At 50.7% G+C, this 15,323-nt stretch overlaps 5 protein-coding genes across 5 annotated transcripts; 3 read left to right on the forward strand and 2 right to left on the reverse strand.

Annotated features, from left to right (window-relative positions):
* The first annotated feature begins 1,235 nt into the window (after positions 1–1,235).
* BU24DRAFT_132468 (uncharacterized protein) lies at positions 1,236–1,965 on the forward strand. Its single transcript, XM_033521030.1, has one exon. The coding sequence runs from the start codon at positions 1,498–1,500 to the stop codon at positions 1,864–1,866; it is 369 nt and encodes a 122-aa protein (XP_033388369.1). The 5' UTR covers positions 1,236–1,497; the 3' UTR covers positions 1,867–1,965.
* A 403-nt stretch (positions 1,966–2,368) lies between these two features.
* BU24DRAFT_340976 (acid protease) lies at positions 2,369–3,771 on the reverse strand (the record flags this gene model as incomplete). The annotated part of the gene is made up of 3 exons (XM_033523254.1): positions 2,369–2,979; positions 3,030–3,313; positions 3,368–3,771. 3 exons carry the CDS (start codon positions 3,769–3,771, stop codon positions 2,369–2,371), a joined length of 1,299 nt encoding a protein of 432 aa, XP_033388370.1.
* A 1,781-nt stretch (positions 3,772–5,552) lies between these two features.
* Positions 5,553–9,036, reverse strand: BU24DRAFT_489875 (uncharacterized protein). Its single transcript, XM_033533667.1, has 3 exons — positions 8,520–9,036; positions 6,704–8,461; positions 5,553–6,653 (listed from the first exon to the last, which is right to left on the reverse strand). The coding sequence occupies exons 1-3, from the start codon at positions 8,645–8,647 to the stop codon at positions 5,939–5,941; spliced, it is 2,601 nt and encodes an 866-aa protein (XP_033388371.1). The 5' UTR covers positions 8,648–9,036; the 3' UTR covers positions 5,553–5,938.
* Positions 9,037–9,501: 465 nt separating this feature from the next.
* On the forward strand, positions 9,502–11,092 carry BU24DRAFT_132500 (glycosyltransferase family 15 protein). Its single transcript, XM_033521032.1, has 3 exons — positions 9,502–9,792; positions 9,846–10,658; positions 10,717–11,092. The coding sequence occupies exons 1-3, from the start codon at positions 9,745–9,747 to the stop codon at positions 11,068–11,070; spliced, it is 1,215 nt and encodes a 404-aa protein (XP_033388372.1). The 5' UTR covers positions 9,502–9,744; the 3' UTR covers positions 11,071–11,092.
* A 367-nt stretch (positions 11,093–11,459) lies between these two features.
* BU24DRAFT_132497 (uncharacterized protein) lies at positions 11,460–11,879 on the forward strand. The gene has a single exon (XM_033521031.1). The coding sequence runs from the start codon at positions 11,547–11,549 to the stop codon at positions 11,784–11,786; it is 240 nt and encodes a 79-aa protein (XP_033388373.1). The 5' UTR covers positions 11,460–11,546; the 3' UTR covers positions 11,787–11,879.
* The last annotated feature ends 3,444 nt before the right edge of the window (positions 11,880–15,323 follow it).

The raw sequence follows: 15,323 nt of genomic DNA on the forward strand, positions 1-15,323 counted from the left end.
ATCATCTTGCCAATCTACGGTGCATTGCCGAGCGAAGTTGCGTCCAAGATCTTTGAACCTACACCTGCCGGATCTAGGAAGGTAGTCATTGCCACGAACATCGCCGAAACGAGTTTGACAATTGATGGTATCTACTACGTGGTTGATCCAGGATTTGTGAAGCAGTCTAGCTACGATGGAAAACTGGGCATGGATCGTCTCCAGATCACACCAATCAGTCAAGCTCAGGCGCGACAGCGTAGCGGACGTGCTGGACGTACCGGTCCTGGAAAATGCTTCCGACTCTACACCGAAGCAGCTTTCCAGAACGAGATGCTTCCGACGACCATCCCTGAGATCCAACGTCAAAATTTGGCAAATACGATTCTCATGCTCAAGGCCATGGGCATCAACGACCTCCTGCACTTCGACTTCATGGATCCTCCCCCGACGAACACTATGCTTACTGCTCTCGAGGAGCTGTATTGTCTTGGAGCATTGGATGATGAAGGTCTACTCACCCGTCTTGGCCGTCAAATGGCCGATTACCCAATGGATCCTCCATTATCCAAATGTGTCATCAAATCAGTCGACATGAGCTGCTCTGACGAGATCCTCACTATCGTAGCAATGGTATGTACCACCCACTCCATCACCTTCAGCAACCCACTAACCACCACCCACAGATCAGCGCAACCCCCAACATCTTCCACCGTCCCCGCGACAAAGCCCAGCAAGCCGACCAAAAGAAATCCAAATTCAACGACCCGTCCGGCGACCACCTCACCCTGCTCAACGTCTACAACGCGTGGAAGTCCGGCGGGTACTCCACCCCCTGGTGCTTCGAGAACTACATCCAGCCCAAGAGCATGATGCGCGTGCGCGACGTCCGCAGCCAGCTCCTCCAGATCATGCAGCGCCACCGGCACCAGATCGTGTCGTGCGGGCGCAACACGCAGAAGGTGCGGCAGGCGCTGTGCAGCGGCTTCTTCCGCAACTCGGCGCGCAAGGATCCCTCCGAGGGGTACAAGACTTTGGTGGAGGGCACGCCGGTGTTCATGCACCCGAGTTCTGCTCTGTAAGTCCACTTTTTGCCCCTGTTTTTCCTTTGTCCCTTTTCATCTTGGCAGCGTCACTCGTCCATAGTGCAATGACTAACCACACATGTGAACAGCTTCGGCAAACCCTCCGAACACGTGATATACCACGCCCTCGTCGAAACCACAAAAGAGTACATGCAATACTGTAAGCAATCTCTCCTATTCACAAAGCCATTCCCCCACTAACCACACGAAAATGCAGGCTCAGTAATAGAACCCAAATGGCTCGCCGAAGCCGCACCCACGTTCTTCAAGGTCGCAGGCCAGAAGGGCGAGATGAGCAAGCGGAAAAAGGCCGAGCGCATCCAGCCGCTGCACAACAAGTTCGCGGGCGAGGACGACTGGCGGCTCAGCGCGCAGAAGAAGCAGGGGAGGGGCGGGGGCGGTACGTGGGGATAAATGTAATGATGGAGTGGGGATGGAGGGAGGTGGGGAGCGAAAGGTATACATTCCCCTGTTCACCTGTTTTCCCCTGCCTTTTTGCCCGTTATCCACTTTTCACGATTTTTGCCTTTACATTTTAAAGGGTTTTGCATCTTGCATCTGGCATTGTAATTGTACTTGTCATATCCAGTTTTCGGTTTTCAGTTGGAGGAGTTGCAAGGGAAGTCGGTGGATCAGAGAGTCAGTGAGACACACGCACCGATTGAGAGTGTATGAAAATTGGCGCAGTGAACACAGACACATGGGTTCCAAAAACATGAATAGAATGAATGAATGGAAGGATGAAAGGATGAATAAATCAATACGTGCGTGTGTGCGATGTGCGTATGGTTTGAAGCGCTGAAATTGAAAGGGATGAAGGTGAGTTGCTGGTTTCTAAGTGTGTGAATGTGTGTGTGCGGAGGATGGATCGATTGCGTCTATATTCGATTAGAGAGATCGGGGGTCACATATATGAGTGTAGCGGCAGGTGCAAGCAGACGAAGTCTCACTGCGGAGTTTAGAGAGCTTTGGACATGAAAAAGAAGAGAAGTTGGATCTCTTTAGATTGAATTTCAAAAATCTTTTTTACTTTCATCTAATTCGTATGTACGATTGTAAGTCTTTTTTACTCTTCCAACCTGTTTCGATTGTTGGCCGTTTGCATCGTAAGTGGAACTGTATGTGTTGCGTTGTGTATGTAGTAGGTACATTCATTCCATAGTACCTGATACCCTTTCTAGGTTTATTGTATGCTACCATCCCATTCGTCGTAATAGAAAAGTAACAACGACATCATACCCACATATAACATGATTCAACTATATACAAGGGATTCCGATCATGAATGATGCAAGGTATTATCTCTATGCCTTTGGCTTCGCACCGAATCCGAGGGACTGGTTGCCGCCGTTGAAGACGACAAACTGGGACTTGAAGAGGGTGTCTCCATAGATCTGAATGCCGGCACCTTGGTTTCCCTGAACACCGCCGAAGCAAGTGGTGTTGGCCTGGTCGACAGTGGCAAAGGTGATCTGGTTGCCAGGAATCACAGCCATGTAGGAGTCTCCGATAGCGACGGACATGTCGGGAAGCTGCGCATTGCAAGGGTAGATGAAACCACCGACTTGCTGGTTGAGTTCGGCACCCTGGACGGCGCTGTAGTAAGCTTCAGCGATGGGCTGGTCGACAAGCAAGAGGGAAGTTCCAGTATCGGCAATGGCAGGGGATGCACCAAAGGCCTCGAATGCCGAGTCGCCAACGGCAAATTTGGTAGAGGGAAATTGCCAGAATCCAGAGGTGGCGTTAACAGGGATCCACGCCATCTCGCCCTCGAACTTGGTGGCATCAATCTTGCCGAACTCGTAGACTCCAGTGCCATCGGGGTCAAGGTCTGCAGTGAAGACGGGGAGGTCAAGATCACCCATGACGTTGTCAAAGAAGGTCTTCTGGGGGGTTTTCTTCGTGCCATCATTGACTACACTGATGTTAGGATGTACCAACCCGATCGAAAGTGATGGAACTTACCGGTGTTGAGGTTGGAGAATGCAAGTCCAACGAGACCATCAGTGTTCAGGTCGTCTACGAATGACTGAGAGACGTCGGTAGCAAGCTCAATAGCTTGGTTCTGGACCTGCACGCCACCAATAGTGACCACATCGGTACCGACAACGCCAGCAGCGCCTGAACCATCGCCGTACGAAATCTTGAACTGTGCACCCTGCATTTGCTTGAATGTAGTAGACTTCGAGGCATCGAAGGCGCTGTGCTGTCCGATCTTTGCCTGGTCGAGTTCCGTGCTGAACACCCAACTGCATATCATGTTAGCAAGACCACATAGGTGCATTCTTCATCGTTGAGCTTACAGATCGGAGGAGCCGGAGTCGAAATCCAAGTTCAAAGTCTGACCGCCAACATCAACGGGAGAGAGGAAGAGTGCTGCGTTCTCCTCTGGTACGGCTGCAACTGTTCCGGAACCAGTCCCGTTGGTGGTACTGTTCGAAGCACTGATTTTGGGAGGAGCTTTAGCCTCGCCTTTGCCGGATTTCTTATTCGCAATGAAGCCATCCTTCAACGTCTGCATGTTATACTTGAAAGCAACCTTTTTCATGGCATCGTAGCCATTGAGACCGCGTGGGTGAGCCTTGTTCAAAGAGCGTGGGACCTTGAACGATCGCTTTGCAAGACCTCTCCTCCGGGTAGGAGTCGGGACGGCTAGAGCCAGAGCCGCCAAAAGAGTGAAGAGAAGAAAGAGCCGGACGGATGCCATGGTGTTGGAAGTAATGCTGACCGGCAGCCCGTTTTCTCCTCGTTATGGAAAAGGTAAAAAGGAATGTAGTTGAACTACGTCGTAAAAAAAGAACAGAGAAACGAAGATAACAAGACGAAGGACGTCGTAAACGACAGTCACCTCTTTCACAAAGAAACGAAACGAAGAGAAGGAAAGGAATAACCCAAGGCTCGGCCTGGAGATAGAGAGGGAAAATCCGGCCCAGCAATGGGAATAAGTCGTTTTAAAGAAAGACGAGAGAGGACGTGGAAACAAGACGATCCGAATGAAGGAAGGAAAACGTCTCGATGAAACGCAGATGTCAAACACAATGCCGCAGACGCATGAACAGAGAGAAGAAAAGGTACATGGTTGACAAAGAACCATCTAGGGTGACCCGACTCGGACGAGTTTCCTGCCATATGCACCAATGGATGGACGGTACCTGTCCAGACTCTTCTCCAGCATCGTTGTGGCGATCAGGCTTAGGTTTTTTCAAGACGGCGCATTCAACGAGCCATTACCATTCAAACGGTTTCCTAACTGGGTTAGGCGGTTACCAGATTTCGACTTTCTAGAGCTGACCATTTCTGTGATTGGCCGACCAAGTTTGGATTCTTCGCACGCAGGAACGGTGCCTCGTACACTTCACACGCGTACCGCATCGTCAAGCAGAGAGTGTCGAACAATTGTGGGGAAGGCCAGGCCGGGGATTGGACGAGTGTGGGCCAGCGTGGACGAGCGTGTACGCAATGGGATGGGATGACGCCTATCCGGGGCTTGTCGACCGATGTTTCAGGATCGTCACAATGCTGCTGCTTAGCTTATTATCACTTGGCAACATGAAACCTCTCTCTACAAGAGTGTTTGAAGCCTGTCTGCATCCATATGTTCATGGGTTCTGGCAGGGGGAGTTGAGACAAGCAACATGAGAAAGCTTAGCTCTTGTCTGCCATACCCTGCCGGGACGCGGAACATCTCGATGAGGGTGTTTCATGATGCATTTCGATTCTCTGCTCACGGCCGGCGAAGACGACCTCTGATTCGAAAAGTCAGCAGCTTCTCGGCGGGAGACGAAACTTCCCGGAATAAGTTTGGTTTCGTGATCGTTGAGACCGAGACCTCGTCTCGTTATCCAACTACCGGCTGGCACTCACTAAGTAGACAAACTACGAGGTAGCTAGCCGATAGGTACCCGGAGCGATGCAGTAGATAAGGCTAAGGAGTCGGAAGAGGAGCAAGTGTACAGGCACAGGATTGAATTTTGTTTGTATCAGCATAATGACGCGGCTCAAGGAGAAGCAACAACAAAGGCACAACGGAGCTGAGCTCCAGCATGGTAGCCGCGTAATATTTTCAGGTACATACGTAGGCAGGGCGTCAGTAGAGGGCGATGTAGGGGAGAGTGGACTCAGTGGAGTGGAGTGGAGAAGAGAAGGTGAACAGGGACGACGAATAATGGAGGGAAAGAGTACGTATTCCCTATTAGTCGAACGGCAGGGAAGGGGGCCATTGGGGGGAAGGGGAAAGGAAGGAGCTGACATCCACATCGGGTTAGTGAATGGAATTAGATCAGACTTCGAATATCCACATCAAAGCTACCATGACTCTGCTGTTACTCGGTCAATCATTCCATCAATCAATGTATCACTTTACGTTGTTTATCGAGTCCAAAGCTTTCTCCAATACTAATCTACACGGCCACATCAAAAGCCTCACCTCAAGATTTGAGCATTCACAGGGTGAGTCAAAGGCAATCACACAACCAACGGACGATCAATAATTGCATTCATCGAATTTGAAACGCTTTTTGACGTGAATAAATAACTAATTGAAACAATAATTGGAACACTTCCTCTGCTACCAGTGTCTGTACTATATGATAACGAGACTGGCAGCCTGACAATCTCTCTGTTGCCTTCCTCAACGACGTACCACACCGTTTGCCTCGCCATGTCATCTTGCCTTCTCTCCACGTCAAAGGCAGCGAATAGACATCATCGTCGACACTGCTCTTAGACGAGGGACCGAGCCATGTCGGTCCATGACGCTAGGCATGGTTAACCTTTCCAACAATCGCCTGTCGAAGCGTGCGCGCCGCTGGTGGAGCTTGGTGAAAACAGTTTGTGGACAGCCTTCAAGCCTGTTGTAATCCATTTGATCCCTTTCATCCGAGAAGCTCGACATCCAGGCCAATGGCCCTCATAAACAGGTTCACGTTTGACAATCTGGCTCCAGCCATCTCGGCCGGAAGGGCTTTGCTGACGGTCACCGTCTCCATAACGCGATCCTTGACACCAAGTACGAGCCTCTGCTGCTGATCTGGGCTGGCTCCAACTCCCATGGCGGCGAGGAATTGCCAGACATACATGTCGTCCGTGTCATTTACAGATCCGGGGAAGAGCAGTGGGAGCACAGGCTCAACGGCATCGAACAAGCGGTTGTACAGATTGGTCCATTGCTCCCACTCTTGTGGGTTCACCTCGGGAGCTGACTGCTTGAGCAGCTCGGCGCGAGAGATGAGGATGGTGAGAAGCGACATACCAATCTTGCTACGAGAGACAATATGCAGATTAGTTCGATCGAGAATCAATCCGAGAAGACCGATGACAATGTTCAAGGGAGAGTCAGAAATGTGTGCAAATAGAGGTGGCATAACCGAGTGTGTGAATAGCTCCACCTCCTCGCGGACTGCCGAGGACAACGGCTCGTCGGGCGATGCAATGGCATTGGCAACGACCGAGAGATTATCCAGATGGACAACGATCATGGTGACCACCGTGATACGCTCCTGCTCATCAATATGGCGGAAGATGCGGGGAATGGCCTTCTTGCCCTTGGCATGCGACAAGATCGCGATAAAGGGATGAGGCACGTGAGATCTTGTCTCGAGTTAGCTATGCGCTTGCGGCTTTTGGATGTAAACACTTACGAAGGGTTGATTGGCTCCATTATCTTGATGTTTTGCCAGAGTTGTGCGTGCAACTCTTCGATTTTGCTACGCCATTCCATATGCTTCTGGATTGCCTCAGGGTCGCTGTTCTCGTTGATAGGCGGTGGCAATGCACGCTCGTGATCCTCCATATGCATAAGGGTGATGTATACAGCCTCAATGTTCCGTAGAACCTCCTTGCGATCGGCAATCGATGGCTTGTGCTGCTTGGCGTGCTTGTCTCCCGCCTCGCTTCTCTTGATGTTCAACAACGGTCTGGGTGTCCTTGCATTGCTGAAGGCAATCTTACCAAGACTGCCTTCAATGACAAGCTGCCTGCCCTTTGGCTTAGTCTTTGCGGCTTCGACAGCTCGTTGGACTTGCTGCTCCATGCGCTGCATATGGTTATCACCACCGCGTCCATGTCGTCGGCCGGGGCCGAATCGGCTGTTGGTTTGAAACAGATACGTTTGTGCGAACTGATTCGCGGGTTGATGAGGGTTTTGCCTGGGAGCACCCCGGATCTGGGAGAAGACTTGGTAGTAGAAGTCCTCAGCCAGTGCCGCTTCGGAGCCAATCTCTTCCAGGTTTCCAGTGGCTGACATTAGCTGCTGCAACTGGATCCTGGTAATGAAGTTCTTGTCCTGAGGCGTCATCAACCCATTGTCCTTGGCTAGCAGCGCGATCTTGTGGTTTCGCTTCGCTCGCTTCGCATCTTCTTCAAGGAAAGTAGCACGTTCTTGCTCGGAGAGTTGGAGCAACTGATCCGGGTGAGTGATCACCATACCAGAGAATGATGGTCCTCGATTGTGTCCGTGGGCTGGACCACGTGTATTGGGGCTGCTTCCTTGGGAGATCGGCTGTCCTTGTCCGGCCAAACGGTTGGGGTTCTGGAGGATTTGTCGTGGCTGGGAAGGAGGGCCTTGTGGGGGGCCCTGCTGCTGCGCTTGCTTGTTCTGCTGGCCTCGGCCATCTTGTTGTGGCCTTTGCAAGATAGTTGGAGGTTGAGACGGCTGCTGCTGGGCTGGGTGGGCTGGTAGCTCAACACGATGCTGCTGCTGCTGCTGCTGCTGCTGCTGCGGTGGTGGCGCTCGATTCACAGCGGCCTGGGGAACTTGGGGAGACTGCTGGGGCCGCTGCAGGATTTGAGGGGCGAAGGGCCCCGGAGGACCAGGATATTGCCCTTGGTTGAAGGGAATCTGCTGGTGCATCTGATGCGACATCTGCTGTTGGTGCTGCTGCTGGAGTTGATGTTGGTGCTGATGCTGGAGCATATGGATCGGAGCTTGGCTGGGACTGCTTTGCACTGGCTGCATAGCTGCTTGACCCAGAGATTGAGCACGCAGCTGGGCTTCGACCTCCTCCAGACTAAGCATCTTCCGCGCTGAGGCCGGAGGAGCATGGTTTTCGGGCTGCTTGGTGGAGGTTTTTGGTGCAAGACCCCAGATATCCGCACGTGCTTCTAGCTGTGGAATGTATTCAGGATCCTTGTAGTTCTCGTAGCCAGTTCGAGCGGGCTTTGAAGGGGGCGGGACGAATGTGTTCTGCTGGCGAGGCGCGCGCTGATTGCGTGCTTCGAACAGCATCTGCTCCTCCTGCATCGTTCCCGCAATCTGGGATGTCTGACCAGCGAAGTCAAAGTCACGTCCGACGGACTGCTGCGTGGCAGGTCCGTCGCCGAAAGTCTCATCGTTGAAATCATCGCCAGTTTCGAGAAGCTGATTACCTAGGCCATCGTAGGTCTCTTCGAAGTCAAGACTACATCAAGCGAATTAGCAAAACCGTCGCTCTTGTAAGTCGTATTAGTAACACTAACGCATCATCTTCATCGAGAGCCCCTCCACGGAAACCGGCAAAGGCATCTGGGGTTTGTCCAAAGCCTGGAGCATTGGTTGAATGACCTCTGTCCTTGGGCAGGGTTGTATCAAAGCCGAAGAACGACATGTTGGGCAAACGAACAAGTAGCCAATGGCGATAGTCGAATGGGCAGTTTTAATTTCAGGTTTTGAGATTGAAATTGAGATTCAGACAGAGGCGGATGGTATGTTTAATGGTTCCTGTTTGTGAAGTCTAGGTTTTCGGATGTGGTGACGTTTTGCAGTGGAAGTTTGGCGGGGGGCGGGATGAGGAAGCGCACAGGACAGTAGCCGCACGAACGCGACGGGCGCGGCGTTGAGAAGGGCGCTGTGTCGACGGGCAATGAAGGTGTAAATGGATATTGTTTTGGAGGATATGAATATACTACCAGCAGTTCTGGTGACTGTGGTGGTTGGGTTGTTGGTTGTGGTGGTAGAAGGAACAGCTTCTCTACCTACGACGTATTTGATAATTGCGCTTGGGGTTTGGTGTCTATTCTCTGCCTCTGCCTCTGCCCGCAAATCTTGGCACGCGGCGGCGGCTGCTCCTTCCCTTCCCTACTCGTAGTTACCCTTACTAACAACAGGTCGTACCTTCCCCCCTTCCCTTCCTTGAGTCCCTCCTTCCCTGAGTCTCTCCTACCAGCTCGTATTAAGCTTCCGAACCCTTGCGTGGCTATGAACGCGCAGTCCAACTAACCCAACAGAGTCCACCGTACACTCCACGTCCACTCACATTCACTCACCAAAACTTGTCAGCCACTGATAATTATTCTTGAACACTCCTAACCCTCTAACCCTCTAACCCTCCTAACCCCAAGACTTGTTCAAAGCCCCAAACCAGAAACACCACCTTACCTGTTCTCCTTTCTTTTCTTACTCACCTACTTCTTAATTCCTAAACCCTCTTTCCCTCCTCGACCTCAACATCTCCTTCCTCCTCCTCTTGTGATGCACCTTCGTAGTGCTCGCACTCCGTTCGTTTCGCTTTAGTCACCACACACAACCACCCCTGGAACAACAGTCCCACCGCCCGCCGTGAACGTCCAACGGCGTCGCATCAAGAATTCAAATAAGCCAGCACGTGCTTCATCCCATCAAGGAGAACAACAGGCCCGTAATCACTCCGAGGGTCCTGCGATACTCGAGAAGACCCGTTCCGACCAGCCTCAGGCAACCGGCGCAATGGCAGGTACTCAGCGGTACCTGCGTTATATCGTCTTCGCACTCATCGTATGATTGATGCTCAATCCGTTGGAAATCTGTCTCTTAACACCTTCTTGCAGTGCCTTATCCTCCTCTTCTTCATATCCTCCTCCTCCACCGTCCAGACATCATGGCCCACCGCCAACGTTCCTCAGACCACCGAGCCTGATACGAAAGGCGCCGTCCCCAAACCTGATCCTCTTGCCACCGATTCCAACCCACCCAAGACCCCGAATGTTGATAAAGAATTGCCTCCTGCCATCGTTCCTGGAGACCGCATGAATGCTACCTTCGTGACGCTCGCCCGTAATTCTGATCTCTGGGAGATTGCCAAGTCTATCCGTCATGTCGAGGATCGTTTCAACCGCAAGTTCAACTACGACTGGGTCTTCCTCAACGACGATGACTTCAACGACGAGTTCAAAAAGGTCACGACCGCCCTCGTATCCGGCCGAACCCGATATGGCAAGATTCCTAAGGAGCACTGGTCATTCCCCGATTTCATTGATCAAGACAAGGCCGCCAAGGTCCGCGAGGAGATGAAGGAGAAGAAGATCATCTACGGAGACTCTGTCAGCTACAGGCACATGTGCCGCTACGAGTCTGGTTTCTTTTTCCGCCACCCCTTGATGCTCGAGTACGAGTGGTACTGGCGCGTGGAGCCAAGCATTGAGCTCTACTGCGACATCAACTACGATACCTTCAAGTGGATGGCCGAGAACAAGAAGAAATACAGCTTCGTGCTCAGCCTTTACGAATACGTCGAGACGATCCCCACATTGTGGGAGGCAGCCAAGAACTTCTCTGCTCACCACCCGGAGCACATCGCCAAGGACAACTCCATGAAGTTCCTCAGTGATGACGACGGAAAGACCTACACCAACTGCCATTTCGTAAGTACCGTACCGTCGAGTTGAGATGTATTGAACGTGGCGCTAACGCAGGAAACAGTGGTCCAACTTCGAAATCGGAAATCTTAACTGGCTTCGCTCCAAGGCCTACGTGGACTTCTTCGAGTCGCTCGACCACGCCGGCGGTTTCTTCTACGAGCGCTGGGGCGATGCGCCAGTCCACTCCATCGCGGCAGGTCTGATGTTGAACAAGGACGAGATTCATTTCTTCAACGACATTGCCTACTACCACGTTCCCTTCACGCATTGCCCCACAGGCGAGCAGTACCGCCTCGACCACAAGTGCCACTGCAACCCCAAGGAGAACTTTGACTGGAATGGCTACTCCTGCACCGCTCGATTCTACGAGACCAACGGAATGCAGAAACCAGAGGGGTATGACAAGGAGAAATAAGTTGTCCGTCTTACACGATCCCCCCACTGCCCTGTTATCTGAGTCACGTCTTCCACTTTCCGTCCGTCTCTTTATCGGCTTTCGTTCGTACTTTGAGCATTTCTGACGATCGATTCCAAAGGGCCCCTTTCACCGCCTCAGATTGGGTCTGGTGGGTCGTCCGCCGCCTCCTTCTACTCGTCGCCATTTTATCCGTCATTGGTTCGTGGGTTGGGCGAAGAAGGATTCGGCAGGAGTTGAACGGTTCAGAATCCTTTGAGAAATTGGTTGCCCATCTCCCTTTTAAAACAAGTATCATATAGAAGAATTGGCCATTGGGTTTTTTTTGGGGCTCCCCCCTGTCAGATTATTTTCAACAGCAGCAGCAACAGCATCATCATTTACCCCCCGAAAGCCAGCCTGTCTCCGAATAAGGGTTGTTGTTTTCCATCATTTTTCCTTTGCACGACGAAAATCAAAACCAATCTAACACGTGGATGGATGGGCGGGATGGTACAGCCGGAGTTATCAAGGCGTGTTTACTTTTTTTTCTTCCCTCTTGCCCTTTCGCTTTGGGGGGTGGAGGTAACCTTTTCTGCCGACGATGCGGCGGCGGCGGCGGCGGCGGCGCGAACAAGATTGGTTCTTCTGGGTATTTTGACTTCCGTTCGTGTACATTTTGCGTAGTATGCCGTGCGTGTTTGTGGTTACCGAACGGAAACAGAGAGCATGTGTGAGAGGGATGGGAGGGGGAATTCAGTACGGAGCGAAATGCAATCGAGATGAACGTTTGATCATAACTAATGCTTCTACTGCATCGTGTTTTGTGACGTCTTGCTTTCATACAACCCGTCCGTTGGAAATGCAGTAAATTCCAAACGTTCAGCCAGTATCGTACAAATGACAGGCAGAAACTGCATATATTCCTTTCTAGTCATAACCACACGGGCCGGTCTCGACTAACAGATACCTTGAGTCTTAAGATGTGGATTTCTTAACACGCCGTACACGTATGCCACGTGCGATCACGTTCCCACCTGTGCTGCTCGCTTATCGTCATGTACTGTTCGTAACTTCGTACATCAGTTTACCTCAATCTAACTGCTCAGCTTATTTTCTAATCATACTACTTATAAATATATTGAAATGATTGGGAAAATAATGTAGGATTGTACAGTATTCATTTGAGATTAGTTTGTTAGTGATTTGGGGTTATGTGCAATTACGCTACACTAATTGACTGACTGCATCTGAAAGTATACAGTGGTTGTTATGATTTGATATGACTCCTTAAGGCTTCATCTAGTAATGGGCGTGATGTCACGTGAAGCCGTGACGACCAACGATCAAAGTACAGCCAAGGGGGAGAGGATGGGAACGAAAAGGGTGACTGGCCAGTGCAATAGAAGAAGATGTATATCTATGTATTATTTGTTTTGCCTCTGTGTTTGGTTCTGGCTATAGGGAGGCGGAGAATCACGGGGGCGTTGGCGTCGGGGGGTTGCTGGGAGGTGCAGTTTGTGAATGACTGTATAGGGGAGGGGAAGGTAAGAGAGGAGTAGACAGGAAGGGTGGGGAAGACATTGGTGTTTTGGTTCGAGGCTTGTTGGTTGGGTATTTTTTGGGTTATTTAGTTGAAGTTGCACTTACATGTACACAGTTTCCAGCTCAGTGTCTAGCACAGTTTTCCACCGGAGCAAATGACAAAGTTCAGAGACGCTGGTAGCCATACGGAGTCGACGAGCTAACGGGGTTAAAGGAGTTTTTGGTGATGGACGTCAGGAGAGAGTGCGTGTGCAGCTTATAGTGTACAGTGTGTAGTGTATAGTGTGTGCATGAGTGATGCATGATGCGTGCTTTAGGAGAGGCGGAGGTAGGGGGAAGGGGTATATTGATGCTTCCGATGCCGGAGGATTGGATTGCATTGGGCGTTAATGGTGTCGGGAGGCTGGGAGATTGGGATGAGGGGAACTTGGTCTGAGGGAGTGGATAGATGGATGAATGAATTGGTGTGGTGTGATATGGTGCTGGTGGGTGGTACCTGTTGGGTCGGTTGGAAGGGGAGTGGGTGAAGGAGAGGTGTTTGGGTGTTATGATTGTAGGTGGTCGAAGGTGTTTGTAACTATAACAGTGAATGGTATGTGTACACGGCGGATGAAGGACGAAGATGGAGAAAGAGTGAGGTGTTGCGTGGTGAGATGATACGTTCAGAAGAATTATCAGATTCAAATCAGGATCTGATAACAAAAGAGGGGATGCTGGGGAGGGCGGAATGCCTGATGGATCGGGTGGATAATCCATGACAGTACATATGATGGTGCAATTCGAATGATGGTACAGTGTGTGTGTAGAATGGTGGAGAATCTATGATACAGCAACCCCACAAACGCCACGACGGCGTCTAATCTCCAGCCGAGACTGAGAAGATTTGTGTTTTTGTATAGATAGTTAGTGTAGATGATGGATCTAGAGTACGTAACGTTGACGCCACGAGGGTGTTTTGTCACTGTGGTTTGTGGAGGGAGTGTGCTTGATATTCCCGTCTTGAGTCTAAGTGATGGGACTATAATTAAGCGCTTTGATGATAGATAGCTGATGGACGGCTTTGATACTTGAGTCGGTTACATGATGTGACCATGGTCATTAGCAGCTGATGTGTGCTAGAGATTTGTTATCTTATACTGTCGTCGGGTTGATGTCTCATTGTGATATCAAATCAGTCATTCTCAGGTCCATCAGGACTGAACAACGGCTGGACGCATCCTGAGCATTTCCAGCACGGTTGAAGAAGGTTGCAAATTGCGGTGAGGGATATGGATTATGAATGCAGTACTGACTGCAGGCAATGACATGGTTTCGAGGTGTTTCGATGTTGTACTGTGTAAGAGGAGTGAACGGGATCGAGTTGTCCCTGAAGGCGTCATGAGCGACGTTGATGGTGCAATACCTCGATTGGCTCGTGCGCCCCTACACCATTACCCGATCCGGACGATGGCGTTGCGGCTCCTACTAAATTCCAACGTCGGTCAAGGAACCTCTTTTTTTCTGTTTGTGTCTCGTATATCATCCATCACTTGCTTGCCTTATCGAATCCTCAATTCTTCCGAGTTTCATGATTCAAGTCATCGTATGTCGTTGCGAATGAGATACCATCCATGGCTGTTTCACACTGTGTACTCCGTCCATCAATTGCTTATATACATATGTGTATAAATCAATGCTTATCCAGATCCAATCCAATTGCCCAAGTCAAGCCCGAGACGTATTAGAATAGCACACCAACCATCGGCTCGGGACATTTCCCCTCCAATGCGGGCTGGCCTTCTCCGTCAATCAGGATTTCCTTCGGGAATCTTCTGCTTTTGCCTTTGAAATCACATCAATGCTCGACGATATCGCCGGGCTACCCCGGATTGCCGTTTCTTTCCTCGCCCTCGTCGCGGCCATGTCATACCTGGCTGCAAGCTACAGCACTGTCCATGACACCCCAAATGTTACGAGTGAACTACTCGTATAGTATGGTCTGAAATGGTAGCGTGGATGTCTACAGTCACTGTGTCGGACTCATGTCGTATTTGACCCACGTAGACAAATTCTGCTTCTCAAGGTCTGCAAAGTCCTGGATCGGAATAGAATCATTCAGTCACGGCAGCAACACATGCCAAAGATCAGCCAACCTTCATTAACTCAGCCGAGTGGTTGAGATTGCCAACTTGCAGCCACTTACTCTCACTCCCCCTCGATGCGAGCTGCAAGGACATGCAGTGTAGCACGGTTTCAATTCCTGCATATGGATAGATCCGGGAGGTGAGCAGCGCTGGGAAGTTTTAGCGTATGTGGGGAAGAATGGAAGTAACTAAGTAACTAAGCAAGAGACGTAAGGAAGCGGAGGGGGGCGACTGATAGTCTGATACTACCAGGTTTACTGTCTGTGCGAGCTGCGATTGTGTGCGATTGCGCAACTTCACGCCTGATACTCTAGTCCAGTCCATCGTATATGCTAATTACTACAACAGTCCGCCCCAGGCCGGGCCCTTTATAAGTGCTATATCTCCCCTCCCCCTCTATTACCTGCATCTTTCCACTCTCACAATCCTCAATATCAACTTTAAAGCAGCTTCGTCCTCCTCTTCTTCCTTTTTCTCTTCTCTGTCATCCATCATCTATTGAAGTTGAAGTACACCAGGACTAGTCAAAGTTGACCAATTACGCCACCCGTCTCACTCCGCTAGGTTGGCCGTCCTATCGCCGGACATCTATCTATTCAGAGTCCT

Source organism: Aaosphaeria arxii, assembly GCF_010015735.1.
Source record: "Aaosphaeria arxii CBS 175.79 unplaced genomic scaffold BU24scaffold_2, whole genome shotgun sequence".
NCBI classification, from domain to species: domain Eukaryota; kingdom Fungi; phylum Ascomycota; class Dothideomycetes; order Pleosporales; genus Aaosphaeria; species Aaosphaeria arxii.

Excerpts from the sequence above, each read along its gene's own strand:
- BU24DRAFT_132468 (XM_033521030.1), top strand. The coding sequence starts at position 1,498 with ATGGAGGGAGGTGGGGAGCGAAAGGTATACATTCCCCTGTTCACCTGT.
- BU24DRAFT_489875 (XM_033533667.1), bottom strand. The coding sequence starts at position 8,647 with ATGTCGTTCTTCGGCTTTGATACAACCCTGCCCAAGGACAGAGGTCAT. Across the intron at positions 8,462-8,519 it reads GCTCTCGATGAAGATGATGC|TCTTGACTTCGAAGAGACCT; the intron begins GTTAGTGTTACT and ends CGCTTGATGTAG. Across the intron at positions 6,654-6,703 it reads ATGGAGCCAATCAACCCTTC|ATCTCACGTGCCTCATCCCT; the intron begins GTAAGTGTTTAC and ends ACTCGAGACAAG.
- BU24DRAFT_132500 (XM_033521032.1), top strand. The coding sequence starts at position 9,745 with ATGGCAGGTACTCAGCGGTACCTGCGTTATATCGTCTTCGCACTCATC. Across the intron at positions 9,793-9,845 it reads ATATCGTCTTCGCACTCATC|TGCCTTATCCTCCTCTTCTT; the intron begins GTATGATTGATG and ends ACCTTCTTGCAG. Across the intron at positions 10,659-10,716 it reads CCTACACCAACTGCCATTTC|TGGTCCAACTTCGAAATCGG; the intron begins GTAAGTACCGTA and ends CGCAGGAAACAG.
- BU24DRAFT_132497 (XM_033521031.1), top strand. The coding sequence starts at position 11,547 with ATGGATGGGCGGGATGGTACAGCCGGAGTTATCAAGGCGTGTTTACTT.